The sequence below is a fragment of the Myxine glutinosa genome, chromosome 5, assembly GCF_964187855.1.
Source record: "Myxine glutinosa chromosome 5, kmMyxGlut1.1, whole genome shotgun sequence".
Taxonomy (NCBI): Eukaryota; Metazoa; Chordata; class Myxini; order Myxiniformes; family Myxinidae; genus Myxine; species Myxine glutinosa.
The window spans coordinates 26,025,937-26,045,565 of record NC_136265.1 but is presented as its reverse complement, the minus strand read 5'-3'; the positions used below and the strand labels follow the sequence as shown (position 1 = coordinate 26,045,565).

The 19,629-nt window shown below is 42.5% G+C and overlaps 1 protein-coding gene across 1 annotated transcript in view; it reads right to left on the bottom strand.

Annotated features, from left to right (window-relative positions):
• The window catches only part of LOC137427814 (uncharacterized), a 49,941-nt gene extending 31,045 nt beyond the window's left edge, over nt 1-18,896 (bottom strand). The window contains exons 1-5 of the mRNA XM_068117559.2: nt 18,664-18,896; nt 12,724-12,780; nt 12,066-12,128; nt 8,894-8,950; nt 6,965-7,021 (exon numbers count right to left, since the gene is read on the bottom strand). Coding sequence (XP_067973660.2) covers nt 6,965-7,021; nt 8,894-8,950; nt 12,066-12,128; nt 12,724-12,780; nt 18,664-18,808 — 379 coding nt within the window. The 5' untranslated portion in view covers nt 18,809-18,896. The remainder of the gene's footprint in view (nt 1-6,964; nt 7,022-8,893; nt 8,951-12,065; nt 12,129-12,723; nt 12,781-18,663) is intronic.
• Nucleotides 18,897-19,629: the final 733 nt, after the last annotated feature.

Sequence of the window (19,629 nt, the reverse complement as noted above, 5' to 3'; positions counted from 1 at the left end):
AGGGGGTGCATCCCCGCCCCCCCCCCCTTCGATCCAGGATGAGGGTGCAGGTGGTGCGAATCTGCTGAACTGTTGGACCAGGGAAGAACACAAGGAACTGCAGAAACTTCCAAGAACGCACAAAATGCCATTTCTGACGATCAATTTTTTTTAATTTCCTGGGGGAGGACCCCACACCCCTCCTTTCCCCCCCCCAGCGCGATAGTTTCATGCCCCCCCCCCCGCCCCCATCTTTAAATTCCTAGATCCGCCCCTGGGTGTGTACCTATTTTGAGGACAATGATGAAGAACAACTGACTATTACAGACCTTTCCAATAAGATGAAAGGATATTTACGTGATAGTGATTCTAGTGCATATGGCAATCAGTATGTTAAGTCCAAATTACTAACACACCATGGAGATTCTATATTTGTGGCTGAGGGTGAGGGGCTACATGATATCGTGACTTTTCGAGAAAAGACAAGCAAAATTATACGGGACTACTTTAAGGTGCCAAACAAGGATGACGAGGAAGCCCAGAAGAAAGCAATAATAGAAACTGCAGCGAAGCTCATCAAAAGCGATATCAAGACCATCATTACACCTATTAGGAGTGAGTATCCCAAAGCCACAGATCTGAAACTTGAGTCAGCTCTTGAGTATGTTCCCCGTAGCTTGCATTACATGCTTCAGCAACTTCTGGTCGGAAAGGACACTCATAGGGAAAAAACCACGTATAGGACAGTCAATTATTCAGGCAGTTCGCCCAAGGAGAGTTATAGCCCCGTTACAGCTAGGACTTGCAATCTAGATTCCTGATAGACAGTCTTTCTGCCATGGGTTATTGTGCCTCCTATTCAGAAATTCAAAGATTTGAAGAAAATGCTGCGTCTTCAGTTGCTCCAGATATTTTAGGTGGTCAAACAACCAGAAGTGATATGATGCTTTTATTCGCCGCACATAATGTTGACCATAACATTGTGACTCTCGATGGGAAGGGTACATTCCATGGAATGGGAATGATTGCAGCTGCAACCCCTGGCACTCAAGTCAACTACACAATTCTTCGGCAAAAACTGTGTGAACTTAACATCAGGAATGATACCAAAATTCCAATCAAAGATTACCGTTTTTCAAAGAACGTCCGCTGCAGCATCAAATTCCAACCCCTACCTTCGCTGAATGAAGACGACCACAGAATTGATCTGCTTTGGGAGCTGTCCTTCAGATTTCATGTACAGCTCCCAAATTGGCAAGGAATGATGAACACACTGAACAGTAAGCGTGGACACCCAGGACAATCATCTGTGCTGTTCCTGCCAATGATTGATATGTACCCTGGAGACAAGACATGTATCCTGTCGACTCTTGAATTCATATGCAATCTTGCGTCAAAGTACAACATTTCGCCTGTAGTCACTTTCAACCAACCAATCTTTTGGAAAGCTTCTGAAATTGTGAACGAGGTTGAAGACAGTAGCCCAGTAAAAGATGTTGTCTTGTTACTCAGCAGCTTCCATACTATTGGGACATTGATTGAGGGAAGTAGACTCAAAGATATCCTAGAGACCATCTATGGGGAAAACGCTGTGGTACACATGAATTTTTCATCGGATTACACGTAATTACGTCATGACATGACGTCATGACGCAACGAATGACGTCATGGCGTCATTGGGACACTCCTGTCAACTGCAAGACATCCAAGGTAATACGCTTTATGGTTAATTTTTACTTTTTAAAGCGATTTAGAACTGCTTGTTTCAAAAGATATGCGTATATATTGGACATTTTGGTCCGATGGCGGCCATCTTGTTTGACGTCAAATTTGGACCCTTTCTGATGAGCCAATTTCGGCCTACTTTTGATATGTTGTTCTCTGGACCAAATACTACAGGAAAACACCATAAAACGTTTTCTTGCAATTTTTTTGGGGTTAGTCAGCATAACGATCCTACTATAAGGCCATTTTCCCTGCTAGAGCGGGGGTTAGCCCCAAAATTCCACAGCCAAGGTAAAATCCAGTATATCTTCACACATGTTACGTGTAGTTTTCAATCATGCCAAAAACAGTGACATTCAAACAGTGACAAGTTATTGTGGTCTGTCAAGACAGTGAGCATGAGTTGAGCAATGAGCTGCATCATGAACTTGAATCAAAGATTTTTTAAAAATTCTATATTTTACAATTTACCAACTGCAGGAAAAAGTTTTGCAGCAAAAGATTTGTGGTGTTGCATTAACTATGCATTTTGCTCCATGATCTGTGCAAAGGTAGCAAGAATCACCCCTCAAGGCTGGGTCATGTTCCCTTTTTGCACACAAAACTACATGCAAACTAGAAACACGAGAAGCAAGAATCACCCCTTGAAGCTGGGTCATGTTCCCTTTTTGCACACAAACCACATACCAAACTAGACACACGAGTAGCAAGAATCACCCCTATAACCTGGGTCATGTACCCTTTTTGCACACAAACTACGTGCCAAACTAGAAACATGAGAAGCAAGAATCACTCCTAGAAGGTGGGTCATGTACCCTTTTTGCACACAAACTACACGCCAAACTAGAAATATGAGAAGCAAGAATCACCCCTATAACCTGGGTCATGTACCCTTTTTGCACACAAACTACACGCCAAACTAGAAACACGAGAAGCAAGAATCACCCCTATAACCTGGGTCATGTACCCTTTTTGCACACAAACTACACACCAAACTAGAAATATGAGAAGCAAGAATCACCCCGAGAAGGTGGGCCATGTACCCTTTTTGCACACAAACTACACGCCAAACTAGAAATATGAGAAGCAAGAATCACCCCTATAACCTGGGTCATGTACCCTTTTTGCACACAAACTACACGCCAAACTAGAAACACGAGAAGCAAGAATCACCCCTAGAAGGTGGGTCATGTACCCTTTTTGCACACAAACTACACACCAAACTAGAAATATGAGAAGCAAGAATCACCCCGAGAAGGTGGGCCATGTACCCTTTTTGAACACAAACTACATGTCAAACTAGACACACGAGTAGGGTGAAAATTACAGTTCTGGGACACTTTACTTCGACACCCCCACCTCTCCTGTGATGATGTACTCATATCACCTTCATAACTACATAACCATACAGTCTTTAAGTCATTTTTTACAAATGTAAAAAGGAAATGGGGCCTTCAGTCATAAGACATCTTAAACCTAGCCCAAAATAATTTATAAAGATAAACTCATGAAATAAGTGTGTAACTTTCCCTCCTTGAAATATTAAGAAAAATGGTAACTAAATATTGTCACACTTACAATAAACGTATTCTTTCAAAGTGTTTTAAATGCCATTTGGAAGCTAAAATTAACACTAGAGTAAAAAACAGATGAACCGATGATTCTTTGTCGTAGTTGTTTTTGTTATGTTGTAAAAAGACATCCAAGAGAGCATTTTAAAAGCTAAAAAAAAACAAAATAGTGCCGATATAAACATTGAAAGTCATTCTTTTCTTCCTTAAAATATATTTTTTAAAGAAAAATACTTTATTTGTATTTTAACAAATAGCAAATAGAACAAATTTTGAACTAAGGAATAGCAAATAAAACAAATTTGTCTTTTAACCACAAAATTTAATATTAAATACAGTGAGTAAATCACAGATGATTTTTTATTTTCCAAGATCACCCAACTGTCATGTTAAACATGCAAAAAAGGTATGGGAATTTTTAACAGGAAAATTATGGGAGAATATCCGCACCCATTGACATTTTTGAAGAATTTTTTTAAATCTACTGTTATAAAGGAAATCTTGACCCAGCTCTATTTTACACAGCACCCGGATTAGCTGGTAAGTCCGTTCTAAAGACGATGCAGCAAAATTTAGAATCATCCTATAATTATCCCGAATCCCATAACCTTCTGTAATTCAAGAGGAATGTTAAGAAATATTTCTCTGAAACTCTCCTTGTGTCGTCCCCACCTAAAGTGGTCTTTTGAGGGTGAGCTAGCTAAATAAGTAAAGAAATAAACAAACAAACAAACAATAAGACATCATGCGAAGCATGATACTTGAAAACTCCGCCCCCCCCCCCCCCCCCAAGAAAAAAATTACATTGATACAGCAAATTGCCCATTTCATCAAGATTAGAACTGACAATCTTGATCAAAGCTCGGGTCAATAGGAAGAAAAGTGATGATTTTTCAGATGAAAAATGATGATTTTGGAAGGTTGACCTTGAGTTGACCTTTGACCTTTTGACCTCAAAAATAGTTGGTTTCCCTATTTATTGACTCGATGTGCAAATGCTGTTCAATTTTCAAGTCAATCGGATGAAAATTGAGGACTAAAAAAATTTGGCCTGTGTTGACCTCAAGAATAGATGGTGGTTGAATTCAGTGACCATCTATCTATAATTCCAGTAATCTCTGTGTGTTTGTTTGTTTGTACGTTTGTCTGTGACCGCTGTTTCTCGACAACCACGGGTCCGATATACTTTAAACTTGCCAGGTATATTGCTGGGGACCCGAGGATGTGCCTTTTCAAGGTTTCATATTAATCGGACAATTACTTACCGAGCTATGTCCAAAAAACGATTCAACCAATCAGAGAGCAGCGAGCTATCGCGTGTGCCGAACGTGGCAAACACACTCTGCCTTGGATGGCACATTTGAGAGCGTATTCATTTATTTCACGTTTGCAAACTATGTTGCCGCTATGTTGGCGTTAAACTATGTTTTAAAACTAATAAAAACCATTTCATCTAAATAGAGGGGGGGGGGGGGGGGGGGATTGTCACTGTACTCGCAAGCCGTTCGCCGTTCGCTTTGGCGTTGCGAATGGACCAACACATTTCATGGACCAAACCATTTCATGTAAAGCGTTCGCCGTTCGCTTTGGCGTTGCGAATGGACCAAAACATTTCATGGACCAAACCATTTCATGTAAATAGAGGGGGGGATATAATTTTAGATATAGATATAGTACGGGCATGCCCTAGTATATGTAAATCCTCTTAGAAGTTCAAGTCAATCACATGAAAATTGGTGATATTCGAAATTCGGCCTATGTTGACCTTTTGGCCTATGTTTACCTAAAATATAATATGTGGCTAAATTCAGTGACCAGATATGCAAGTCCTCTTCAAATTTCAAGTCAATCGGATGAAAATTGCAGATTTTAGATATTTGGTCTATGTTGACCTTTTGGCCTATGTTGACCTCAAATACACTTGGTGGTTGAATTCAGTGACGAGATATGCAAGTCCTCTTCAAATTTCAAGTCAATCGGATGAAAATTGCGGATTTTCGAAATTTGGCCTATGTTGACCTTTTGGCCTATGTTGACCTCAAAGATACTTGGTGGTTGAATTCAGTGACCACATATGCAAGTCCTCTTCAAATTTCAAGTCAATCGGAGGAAAATGGAGGATTTTAGAAATTTAGCAAAGTTGGTGGCCTTTGGCCTATGTTGACCTTTTGACCTATTGACCCCAAAAACAATAGGCTTCTTGCTTTTGACGAACTCTACCATTTGGTGAAGTTTCGTGAAGATCGGTTGAAAATTGTGACCTGTAGGCCGGTGACAAACAGACAAACAGACAGAACCACAAACGGAACCGACAAATATACTTGAAAAATCTTCGATTTTGCAAGTAATGAAAGATTCATGTTCTAATATGGACTGGTGTGAGAGAAGAACAAATTGTCCAAACAGCAAACACAAGAAACATCTGTGCCAGGCGGAATTTTAAGAACTTGACAATTCCATGTCTGAATGGTTTAAGAAAAGATAGGCTGTTCACAAAGAAACGTACCAAATCCTGCGTTAAAGGGTATTTAAACAAGGATTCTGAGTATTGCGCTGCAATACATGTCCCCTACCAAAGTTCAAAGTGCCATAACTTTGTCAAAAATGATCGAATATGCAAATTTATGCACGGTTGATGCTGGTTTTCAAACTTGATCTGAGGTATGCTGAGACACATGTGTGTCACGCCTCGCCTCGTTGATAAGCCCGCAAGGAGCGGCCTGCACGTATTGCACTGTGTGAATTATATAAATTATTACCAACTCACGGTCTGAGGTACTAACCATTCAAGAGATATCCATTTTTTTTTAATATTATCGTTCAATTAACGATATCTGCCAAACCACGTGCCCTATCGCAAATTCCAAAAGGACATTTTAGTAGACTGACATGCTGAACAGATTTGTGAAGTTTCCCCTCGATTGGATCAAAAATGAGGGAAGAGCTCAGTTTTCAAGGTTCATGCTTAAAAACGTCATAACTCTGAAACCATGCGACGCATGACGTCATGCTCACTGATTTTTTTGTTCGTCATGGGTATGCGATTATATAAATTATATAAATTATTATATATATATTTATTTTTTATGGGTATGCGATTCTGGCTGCAAAGTTTGGCCTCGATCTGTTCAGCCATTGCAGAGAAAAAGGGGTTTTCGTGTTTTCACGAAAAACAATATGGCGACCGAACCACGTGACCTGTGACGTCATAATTACCATTAAAATATTCTACAGACCGAGTCCATAATATGGTGAAAATTTTATCTCAATCGGTCCTATTATTGCAGAGAAATTGGTTTTTAAAGGAAATTAAAACTTAAAATGGCACTGAGATGAGGATTATCAGAATTATCAGAATTACCAAAGTTCAAAGTGCCATAACTTTGTTAAAAATGATCGAAACGTCGTGAAGTTCAAACTTGATCTGTAACTTATCATGAGGAAACCATGTGCCAAGTTTAAAATCATTAGCATTAAGCGTTTAGAAAAGAAGTCCGGAAAACTGTTCTTTGCGTGACGGACTGACAGAATGACGGACTGACGGACGGAGGGACTGATGGACGGAGGGACGGCGTACAAACCTATAGTCCCCTCCGGTGTACACCGGTAGGGGACTAATAACCACTAATTTCCAACGCATCTGTGGCAATGCATTGATTTTATAACAGCAATTGAAGCTCTAGACTTACCTTGTGAAGAGCAATCATTGAAAAGTTCAGACTTCACCTCCAGCTCATTGCTATCATCTGCAACAACACGTACTATGGTGTTATATAAGTTTTTGGGACACAAAGGAAATTTGCAAATTTATTAATGTCGAGCTATTTATTCGATTTCAAATCAAGTCTGTCTTTCAATCCTGACAAATCTCACACTCTTACTATGTCTCTCCGAAAAGATCGACTGGACAACCCTCCCATCTACTTTCTCAACAATCCTCTCCAAGAAGTTCTGTCGCTCAAGCTTTTGGGTCTCACTATCTGCCATGATCTTTCTTGGGAAAACCACATTTCCAAGCTGGCCTCCAAAGCCAGTCGCCGACTGGGCATCCTCCGTCGTGCGAAGTCCTTCCTCGGCACACCTGAGCTCCTCACCACATACAAGGCTTTCATCCGCAGCTCAATGGAATACTGTTCTCCCCTATGGGCCGGTGCTCCTGCCTCACACCTAGCTCGGCTTCACGCTGTTGAAACCAAAGCTTTCAGAATTATTGGAATCTCCCGCGATGAAGCTATCTCTGAGGGCCTTTCACTCACTCACCGCAGGCAGGTAGGTGGTCTTTCTGTCTTCTACCGACTCCTCTCCGGCCTTGCACCCCCAGCTCTCTCTATGCTCTGTCCCCCAAATATTCCTACATGTCGCACAAGATCTGCCAGCAACCCTCTGATGGTTAAACTGCCGAAATCTCGGCTCTCTGCTCACCTTCACTCTTTCATTCCTCTTTTCTCCCGCCTCTGGAACAAACTCCCTCACTCCCTTCAATCCCACTCCTCCCTCCAGGTCTTTAAAACAGCTGTTCACCACCATCTCTTATCTTACCCCATCCAAAACCTTGATCTTTTCTACCCCTGCTAATTCACCCCAGATCCACCTTGTTTGAAATTCCAACTTCTTTCCTGGAAGTCCTGGCAGTGTCCATATGTTTTATACCTCTCCCACCCCCCCCCCCCCCTTCCCATGCCCCTCCCAAAGCCCTCGCCCTCTCTCAGATCTCTCGATGTCTCCATGTCTCTCGGTCCCTGCTCTCAAATGTTGTGTTTGTGTCCTTCCCCCTCTCTCCCCATCTTGTCTACCGCTCCCGATGTTATATGTTTTATGTGTCGGTTTGTCTTTCTGTGTGATTAATGTTCGCTCTTTCACGAGCCTCGATCTTGTATACAAAAAAAAAAGGAAAAAAAAAAAAAGTGATCCTTCATTTTTGAGCGCAAGGGCACTTCACACCCTTTCCTGAACACCATCATCACTAAATTCACAACAGGAATAATTTCAAACCATTCGTTGTTTCAACTTTCTTTTGACAGGAATTGCCAATAATTTTGGATCTCATTTACACCTTAGTACCATGATGACTTGGGGAAGGACCCCCCCAATATTGTGGAAATGTTACAAAGCTCTGGCAGCAAATGACCACTCGGAGTTTGAGACCAATGAGTTTAAGACGCCAACACAATTAAGATTCAACAAGCATTCTGAGTATTGCGCTGCAATACATGTCCCCTACCGGCATTAGCTAGCACTGTCATAGAAGACAGTATTATGACTTACCGCACTCCAAATTATAGTCCGGAAAACTGTTGGGGAAATTCCCAAACTTCAAAGTGCCATAACTTTGTCAAAAATGATCGAAACGTCGTGAAGTTCGAACTTGATCTGTAAGTTATCATGACGAAACCATGTACCAAGTTTGAAATCATTAGCATTAAGAGTTTAGGAAAAAAAAAGTCCGGAAAGCTGTTCTTTGCGTGACGGACTGACGGACCGACAGACAGACTGACAGATGGAGGGACGGAGTACAAACCTATAGTCCCCTACGGTGTACACCGGTAGGGGACTAATAACTGCATCCTGCATCCAGTATAGTTACATTAAAGTAGCACAATGCTATTTTGGATTCTTACCTTGTGAGGGAAAACAATCTGTCAGTTCAGGTTCCACCTTCACCACCACAGCAGGATCTAGAAAAAAACAAAATCTGTCTTAAACAAAGCAGCAACGAGCACACACACACACAAGCATGCACATACTATGATAAAATGAAGAAACTGAACAAACTATATTCTATAATCTGCAGAATAAATAACCTGCAGGCAAAAGGTAACCACCACGAGACCAATAACTCCATAGTTTTCCGATGTCCAAAACGTTCCGAAACCCCCATCAGGAGAAGCTCACTCAGTCGGGTAGCACCTGGTAGCCCTTCTTGTGTAGTATAAGCGAAGAGTGGGGTTAAGCAATTGGTTCACTTTGTCTGTCTGTCTGCAAACGTCAGTCGATGATCGAGGCACGATTTAATTTTGATTGAATTGTATATTTTGAATACTGTCGAACACAAATTGGAACATGAATCCGCAGCGTAGCAGCAATTTGGCTCTGAAATTGGCAAATTGTACGGAATCATGTCCTGAGCGCGCATGTGCAGAGCATGTAAGGTAATTTTTACGGCGTAGCCCATCGGGCAAAGCCGTCTAGAACAGTGTTTGTCCGTCCGTATGTATGTATGTATGTATGTATGTATGTATGTATGTATGTATGTCCCCTCAAACGTATACCAATCAGAGCTGAGAATCTGGTCACATGACAGGGTGATGCGGTTACGTCTGATATCATTATGGCGTACGGCGGCTGACTATCCACACACCGCCATTTTGATTTATATGCCGTTCATGCCGAACATATCGTCGAACCTGTCATATATCACAATCGCCATGCTCTACCTTGACGTTTTTCATTCAATGTGAAACACAAACAAAGCGATTGTTAAAATGACGATCAAATATCAAAAGCATCGGCGTTACGGCTCTTCCAACAATACGGTACGTACGTATAGGCCTTAGGCGTTATGACTCATCTTCAGACCGCTTCGGACATATTAAGGCCAGGTTTCTTAATGCAGTAGTGTATTGTTTCAGCAGTATCTTTTTCGTAATAATAATAATATTATAGCTGAATACAACCATAATACTTAAATCCCAATTAATGGAAGGTTAATGGATGGAAGCGGTGTATGGTTCATGATCAATGATGAGCGGTGTTCGGCACTAATATTAATAACCAAGAAAGTAAGGCATTCGCCTAGATTTTTTGATAGTAATATCATTTTTGAAATAATAATAACGTAACGTTAATATTATAGTAAATCTAATTGTAACACTAATCCCTTCGTAGTGACTGCAAATGTACTGGAAGTTAAAATATATCATCTACATATTAAAGTAGCGGCAGTTTTGGGTCTGTTATGTCATTACGTCTGTGATGTCATCAAGACGGCTGAGTCCACCGACCAACATTTTAATTTACAAGTACACCCGCTCACTACGGGAGCAGCAGGAAGGGTCATTCCTCTTTGGGGTATATAGATTATAGTCGATCTATGGTCGGGAGTCAAGAACATTGGGTGTGTGTTCATTTACCAAGTTTCTTGTGAAGAGATCGCCAAGTGGTTAAAGTATTCGAGCAAGCACTCCATTCAAAACCCTTAAGGAATGGCTGGCTTGGCAAGCACGAGCTAGTTGCTTGGTAAATGAGCACACCTCCAACCCTTGTGGGGTATATAGATTACAGTAGATCTTCCATCAGTTCTGTAAGTAAAACTTACCTCATGGATGTCGGGATTCCTCCAAATTTCTTTGTTGAATGTTATAAACAGCATTAGCGACTGTTTAAAAAGCTAATCATGTGTGTTTGTGGTTTATAATATTTTACAAGCCCGGCTACGCCGCTGTTGGACTTTTGGTCTTGTTTTTACTCTGTCTATCTACCTGACAGTCAAACAAAATTTATAAACAGCCCCAAATGGGCTGACGATCATCTCTTGAGGTTGTAGTTCAAACCTCTGCTGATATTTGGGGGAAACCTCCCTGGGAGCCCCCATGATCTCCTGGGAGGCCCCCTGATACAAAGTCGAAGAATCTAAGACCGAGCGATCCTGCGGACCATCGAGTAGTATGCTGAATCGGGTTTCAGAGCAATCGGTTGGTAAATAAGGGATGAGTATGGATGTGACGTTTGAGGAGGTAACCCCTCCTGGGATCCCCCATGATCCAAATTTGAAACATTGAAGCCCAAGCGATTGCGGGGGCTACTCTGTTGGATTAACGTGTCAAGTTTCAAATCAATCAGCCAGATAATAAGGGAGGAGTAGCAAAAATAGCAAAAAGTTAATGGACGGGCGGTCGATCGGACGGACAGACATCTGGACATCACGACCAATTTTATAAGTTCATCCCTTTGAGAATTGAGACGAGATGACCTAAAATCATTCCAAACAGGAAATGTAATTTATAGGGATGTTATAAAAGACACAAACAACAGGTACGAATAACTAATTCAACGTGTTAAGGTGGTGTAAAAGAGCATCAATCCCATCATCCCATCAATCATCCCATCATCCCATCATCATCCCATCCCAATCATCCCATCATCCCATCCCAAATCCCATCAATGGGGATAAACTTCCGGAAAAAAAGTTTGTTTGGTTTTGTTTTCTACAGCCTTTAAAACTTTATTTTATTTCAATTGAATTATATACTTGAACACTGCAAAATACAAATCGCCTCGTTGGCACTTTCAAAAACTTGGCATATTTATGTATTTTCATGCCCTGAGGGCAGAGGAACCGTGAGATTCAGCATTCATGTCCTGAGAGCAGAGTAACTGAGATTCAGCATTGAGAAAAAATGGCGGTGCCTAGCGTTGTTTGTTTCGTGCAAAACGAAAAGGAAGGGTTTAAAAGACCCTTCCCATGTCCTTTTTCTCAAGACGGCGCGGGGTAAGGTGTTCTATGAAATGTTTAATTATTAAATATAATCTTCTTTAAATCATTCACCTGCCGATATCTCCCTTCCTGCCATTGAGAGCGAGGGATGAAGCCGCTACATGGAAGGGAAATGTTTGAATCTTGACTCGTCTTGAGCTGAGAGCAAAGAGCTCAAACAGCACAGACAACACCGTGTCCGATTGGATAAAATCACCCAGGAATATAAAGTTACCAAATACTGTGTCGATAGATCTTTATAACATCTCCTCCGCAACCCGTCCGTTTTATGGAAGGAATTGCGCTTCTGGACTTGCCTTGTGAAAAGCAATCCTCAAAACGTTCGGCCTTCACCTCCAGCTTCCCGGTACTGTAAACATCTGCAACAACACAATATGCCATTTTAAGGTTCCGTGACATCAAGGCAATTTGCATGGAGATTCATTTCGAGCCGTTTATCAAATTTCAAATCGAGTGCTCCCGAGTGTTTGGAGAAGAGTTTACACCCTGTTGTTAACACCATCACTAACCATATTGCCGAGTTTCTTTTGGCCTAAAATGTCGACTCCCCGTTTCATCGTCATCCTTGGCACAACAACTTGTTTTTTGTTATCCTGACTTAGGAAGGCCCAAATTAACGGAAATGTTGTGAACTTCGGCCAGCAAATAACCATTCACAGTTGAAGATCAAGCACATCTTTCCCACTTGGTACCTCGATTACAAAATAATGAGTTCCGGTTCATGCAGCAGAACTTTATAAACCATGAGCTGGTACCTTGCATTGCAAGGTTCGAAAGTGCCGTTTCAATATTTCAGGTTCATTCCAATATTTTTGACAACTCTTTGGAAAGCAATCCAAGACAAGCAAGACATACAAGGATGAACAATATGGTACCATTACATCTCAAGAAAAAGCCACCACACAATTTAGTATTGTGATCTTTGAATTGGACGATGTTATTTTAAATTCTTACCTTGTGAAGGAAAACTGTCTGTAGGTTCAGGTTCCACCTTCATAACCACAACAGGATCTGCAGAGAAACAAAACCTGCTTTAAGCAAAGCAACACTACCATCAACATACACACACACACACACACACACACACACACACACACACACACACACACACACACACACACACACACACACACACACACACACACACACACACACACACACACACACACACACACACACACACACACACACACACACACACACACACACACACACACACACACACACACACACACACACACACACACACACACGAAAGAAGACCATCCGCTCTCAATATTTTGAATGCCGTAAACAAACTTTGGTACATTATGAGCAATGAAGGTTGTGATCAAGCTTTCATTGAAATCGTGTGTGTTGTTTCAGAGAAGACAGCAAATACCTATTTTGGGGGGTTAAACGCCCCCTCCCCCATAAACCCCATAATAAACGTATATTTTGATGCAGTCAATGCACCTTCGTTAGGCATCAGATATGCAGCTTGTGGCAAGGTTGCATCAAAATCGTGTGCGTAGGTTCGCGGAGCAGAGAGCAAATACCTATTTTGGGGGGTTAAACTCCCCCATAAACCCCATAACAAACGTATATTTTAATGCAGTCAATGCACCTTCGTTAGGCATCAGATATGCGGCTTGTGGCAAGGTTGCATCAAAATCGTGTGCGTAGGTTCGCAGAGCAGAGAGCAAATACCTATTTTGGGGGGTTAAACTCCCCCATAAACCCCATAATAAACGTATATTTTCATGCAGTCAATACACCTTCGTTAGGCATCAGATATGCGGCTTGTGGCAAGGTTGCATCAAAATCGTGTGTGTAGGTTCGCGGAGCAGAGAGCAAATACCTATTTTGGGGGGTTAAACTCCACCATAAACCCCATAACAGACGTATATTTTAATGCAGTCAATGCACCTTCGTTAGGCATCAGATATGCGGCTTGTGGCAAGGTTGCATCAAAATCGTGTGTGTAGGTTCGCGGAGCAGAGAGCAAATACCTATTTTGGGGGGTTAAACTCCCCCATAAACCCCATAACAAACGTATATTTTAATGCAGTCAATGCACCTTCGTTAGGCATCAGATATGCGGCTTGTGGCAAGGTTGCATCAAAATCGTGTGTGTAGGTTCGCGGAGCAGAGAACAAATACCTATTTTGGGGGGTCAAACCCCCACCCCCATAACCCCCCTCAATGTACTCGGCTTTTGATAAGGACAATACATCTTCATTAGGCATCAGATATTAAGCTTGTGGCCGAGTTTCATCAACGTTGTGAGTGTAGTTTCGGGAAAAGAGAGCAAATACATTTGGGGGGGGGGGGGGCGGCAACCCCACTCCACCCCTCAATAGACCCACTTAATGAGCGCAGATTTTTTATTTGTTACGAAAGCCAGTAACTAGACCGATTGGTCGATGTATATTCCAAGTTTCAGATAGTTTCAATGTATAGCCCTTGGGATATGAGCACCAACACATTTTGGGCCGACAGACGGACTGACAGACACAAACGTGATTCTTGGGGAAAATGCCAGGGGCATAGAAAAATCCCCTTAATATATGGTATGTGCCATGTGGTAAAGTATAGAAAGAAGGGACATTCAAAAAAAAATCTCGTGTGCATGCTGTGCTACCCTTTTGTTCTTAGAAGAAACCAAGTAGACACAATATGGCTGGAGTTCAGGCTGGAGTTCCACAAGGCAGTGTTCTGGGCCCTGTGCTTTTTCTGGTCTTCATCAATGATCTCTCTGACTCTCTTGAAAATCCTCTGTATCTCTTTGCTGATGACTCTACTCTCTGTCGCTCCATTCTTCATCCCTCAGATCGGCAGTCTGCAGCCTCCTCACTCTCTGCAGACCTGGACAAAATCACAGACTGGGCAAACAAGTGGAACATGTCTTTCAATCCTGACAAATCTCACACTCTTACGATGCCTCTCCGAAAAGACCGACTGGACAACCCTCCCATCCCTCTCTCAGATCTCTCGATGTCTCCATGTCTCTCGGTCCCTGCTCTCAAATGTTGTGTTTGTGTCCTTCCCCCTCTCTCCCCATCTTGTCTACCGCTCCCGATGTTATATGTTTTATGTGTCGGTTTGTCTTTCTGTGTGATTAATGTTCGCTCTTTCACGAGCCTCGATCTTGTATACAAAAAAAAAAAAAAAAAAAAAAATCCAATTTCTGAATAATCCTCTCCAAGAAGTTCTGTCACTCAAGCTTTTGGGTCTCACTATCTGCCATGATCTTTCCTGGGAAAACCACATTTCAAATCTGGCCTCCAAAGTCAGTCGCCGACTGGGCATCCTCCGTCGTGCGAAGTCCTTCCTTGGCACACCTGAGGTCCTCACCACATACAAGGCTTTCATCCGCAGCTCAATGGAATACTGCTCTCCCCTCTGGGCTGGTGCTCCTGCCTCACACCTAGCTCGTCTTCACGCTGTTGAAACCAAAGCATTCAGAATCATTGGAATCTCCCGCGATGAAGCTAACTCCAAAGGCCTCTCACTCACTCACCGCAGGCAGGTTGGTGGTCTTTCCGTCTTCTACCGACTCCTCTCTGGCCTTGCCCCCCCCAGCTCTCTCTGGGCTCTGTCCCGTAAATATTCCTACAGGTCGCACAAGATCTGCCTGCAACCCTCTTATGGTCAAACTGCCAAAATCAAGACTCTCTGCTCACCTTCACTCCTTCATTCCTCTTTTCTCCCGCCTCTGGAACAAACTCCCTCACTCTCTTCAATCCCACTCCACCCTCCAGGTCTTTAAAACAGCTGTTCACCACCATCTCTTATCTTCCCCCATCCAAAACCTTGATCTTTTCTACCCCCGCTAATTTCACCCCAATTCCACTTTTTTGAAATACCAACTTCTGTCCTGGAAGTCCTTGGTGTCCTTGTGTTTTATACTTCTCCCTCCCCCCTTCCCACGCCTCCTCCCCCCAAGCCCTCTCCCTTCCACACATCTCCCTGCTCTCAAATGTTGTGTTTGTGTGCTTCCCCTTCTCTCCCCATCTTGTTTTCCGCTCCCTCTTTTCATATATTTTGTTTGTCTGGTTGATTTGTTTGTGAAGTAAATGTTAGCTCTTTCACGAGCCTCGATTCAATATACAAAAAAAAAGAAAAAAAAAAAAAAGTAATGCTCTAGAAAAGTTAATATAAAGGGGCACCAATTTGATTCATACAGATACATGAAGAAGGAAATGCATTTTCCAAGGGCCTTTCACTCACTCACCACAGGCAGATTGGTGGTCTTTCCGTCTTCTACCGACTCCTCTCTGGCCTTGCCCCCCCAGCTCTCTCTGGGCTCTGTTCCGCAAATATTCCTACAGGTCGCACAAGATCTGCCTGCAACCCTCTTATGGCTAAACTGCCAAAATCAAGACTCTCTGCTCACCTTCACTCCTTCATTCCTCTTTTCTCCCACCTCTGGAACAAACTCCCTCACTCTCTTCAATCCCACTCCTCCCTCCAGGTCTTTAAAACAGCTGTTCACCACCATCTCTTATCTTCCCCCATCCAAAACCTTGATCTTTTATACCCCCGCTAATTTCACCCAAAATCCGACACTTTTTTTGGAAATACCAACTTCTGTCCTGGAAGTCCTTGGTCCCCTTGTGTTTTATACCTCCCCCCCCCCTTCCCACGCCTCCTCCCCCCAAGCCCTCTCCCTCCCACACTTCTCCCTGCTCTCAAATGTTATGTTTGTGTGCTTCCCCTCCTCTCCCCATCTTGTCTTCCGCTCCCTCTTTTTATATATTTTGTTTGTCTGGTTGATTTATTTGTGAAATAAATGTTAGCTCTTTCACGAGCCTCGATTCAGTATACAAAAAAAATAAAAAAAATAAAAATGCAATTACAGTCTCTTGGTTTCAAAGGGACCTCTTCACAGTCCTTCATTTTTCTGTAAAAAATTCAAATGCCAAACAAAATATTAGTTTTCCATTATATTGCAGAAGTAGGTGTACATATACAATTCATCCATCATCTCTAATTATCATCAGTATTCACCTGCAATGTCAACACTGCAAATTTATATAATGTGCAATTATGGTACAAAAGGGATTGGTAAATAGGCTGCACTGCACATGTGTACAATTCTTTCATCTAATCCGATTGTTGCCTAGAATGTGTACACATATTTCCATATCTCAATTGCCGCTCCATATCTCAACCCTCAGATCGGCAGGCTGCATCCTCTTCACTCTCTACAGACCTGGACAAAATCACAGACTGGTCAAACAAGTGGAACATGTCTTTCAATCCTGACAAATCTGACACTCTCACTATGTCTCTCCGAAAAGACCGACTGGAAAACCCTCCCATCTACTTTCTCAACAATCCTCTCCAAGAAGTCCTGTCGCTCTAGGTTTTAGGTCTCACTATCTGCCATGATCTTTCTTGGGAAAACCACATTTCCAAGCTGGCCTCCAAAGCCAGTCACCGACTGGGCATCCTCCGTCGTGCGAAGTCCTTCCTTGACACACCTGAGCTCCTCACCACATACAAGGCTTTCATCCGCAGCTCAATGGAATACTGTTCTCCCCTCTGGGCTGGTGCTCCTGCCTCACACCGAGCTCGGCTTCACGCTGTTGAAACAAAAGCTTTCAGAATCATTGGAATCTCCTGCGATGAAGCCAACTCCGAGGGCCTTTCACTCACTCACCGCAGGCAGGTTGGTGGTCTTTCTGTCTTTTACCGACTCCTCTCCGGCCTTGCTCCCCCAGCTCTCTCTGGGCTCTGTCCCCCAAATATACCTACAGGTCGCACAAGATCTGCCAGTAACCCTCTTCTGGTGAAACTGCCAAAATCAAGACTCCCTGCTCACCTTCACTCTTTCATTCCCCTTTTCTCCCGCCTCTGGAACAAACTCCCTCACTCTCTTCAATCCCACTCCTCCCTCCAGGTCTTTAAAACAGCTGTTCACCACTATCTCTCATCTTCCCCCATCCAAAACGTGATCTTTTATACCCCTGTTAAAACACCCCAGATCCACTTTTTTGAAATACCAACTTCTTTCCTGGAAGTCTTTGCAGTGCCCATGTGTTTTATACCTCTCCCACCTCCCCCCAAGCCCCCTCCCTCCCGCAGATCTCTCAATGTCCCTGCTCTCAAATGTTGTGTTTGTGTCCTTCCCCCTCTCTACCCATCTTGTCTACCACTCCCCTTATTTTTGTGTTTTATGTGTCGGTTTGACTTTTCTGTGTGATTAATGTTAGCTCGTTCATGAGCCTCGATCTTGTATACAAAAAAAAAAAAAAAAAAAATTGGGGAAAAAATTGGAAAAACAATATTGCCTATTTTACTCCATGGGGTCCCAGGATTACCCACCCAAAATTTCGTTGCGATCGATTCAGCCGTTTTTGCGGTACCTGGGAACAGACAGACAGACAGACATTTGGTGAATTATAGTAAGATGTGGCGATAAATTTAAATATCTGCAGTTATTTCTTGTTTTTCACCTTACCTTACCTTGATGGACGCAAACCCTGTTGTTGGCTTCAGATCTTGGGGCCTTGAGATGGAGTCTCTGTCGCACCGTTAAATAACACCAGGTGGGTTGACTCACCTTGTCGACAAAATGAGTACCAGCTTATTGATAAGGGGGGCACTGCATCAACGACCTCGAAAGGATGACAGGCTGAGTCAACCCACCTGGTGTTAATTCAACGGCACCACATGGGCTCAAACTAAGGACCCTAAGATCTTAAGCCAGTCACCTGAACCGTTAAACACCTCCAGCCCGAGAAGACGGTGTAAGGTTCGGTTCCCGTTAATTCCACTCGTCCACCAATCGATGGTTGTCGAAACATTTCCTCACATAACGAGCGCCTTGATGTGGCGCATATTTTCTAAATTAATAGTCCTTCGTGTGTACGTAATAAATAGATTTTTGTAGGAGAGGACCCGTACCTGGTTCCTGCGCCGTGACGTCATCGCCATCACGAAGGCTCCGAACGTCTAGGATCCTGAACCCGCTGATCCCAGAATCCCCTCCCGGACCCCCTCTGTTCCCTCCATCAATACCCCACTTGGAGTCCGAGGGGTCTCGGTCCATGACCCTCAGCTCGAGTAAACACCACGGTCGGTTCCACCTGAGTCTCGCTGATACTCCGACACAAGCAGAACCCCCACTCGCAGCACCACGTGATTTGATTGCCCCGAAGGCCGAAGTAGTTAACAAGTTTAATGTTCCTCTGATTGAACGTTTTCATTTCAACTCTGAAAATTTTAATTTGAATTAAAATAAAACCCTCGATTCTTGTTTGAAACTTTCACTTTAACTTGAGGAACAAAATCGCTCTGATGGAGAGAAGGTGAAAGGGAGAATGGACAAGTTCAGCTTACACGATATAGTCCGGCAGCCAGCAGGGTCAACCTTGTTTTCAGGTCTATACGATGTTTTTAATGCATTCTGAATCACAAAACCGTACACTCGAACAATCTGACTGATGAATCCATGTCAGCCTTGGGAAATTTTAAAAAAAAGCAAACAAGAACAGATACAAAGTAAACCGCTCCCACGCCAAATAATTAAATAATTAAATATAAACAGCTCACAGAGGCTGCGTTGGGAGGGAGAGGTGTACAATAATTTGATTGATTAATTGTATAATTAAAATCAATCAAAGATTATCACAAAATATTTTCATAATCAATTGGCTAATTGCATAACTAAACCACTAGTGCTTCATCCGAAGATGTATTTTTTAGAAATGTAATTAAATAAGTCATTAATAAAAAAATAATTAATTAATTGATTAATCAATAAATAATTAATCAATGAAATGATTAATCAATAAATCAAAAATATCCTTGATAGCCACATCACTTGGTCACTGTCATGTCCAAATATTAGCAAATATTAGTCCAAACATT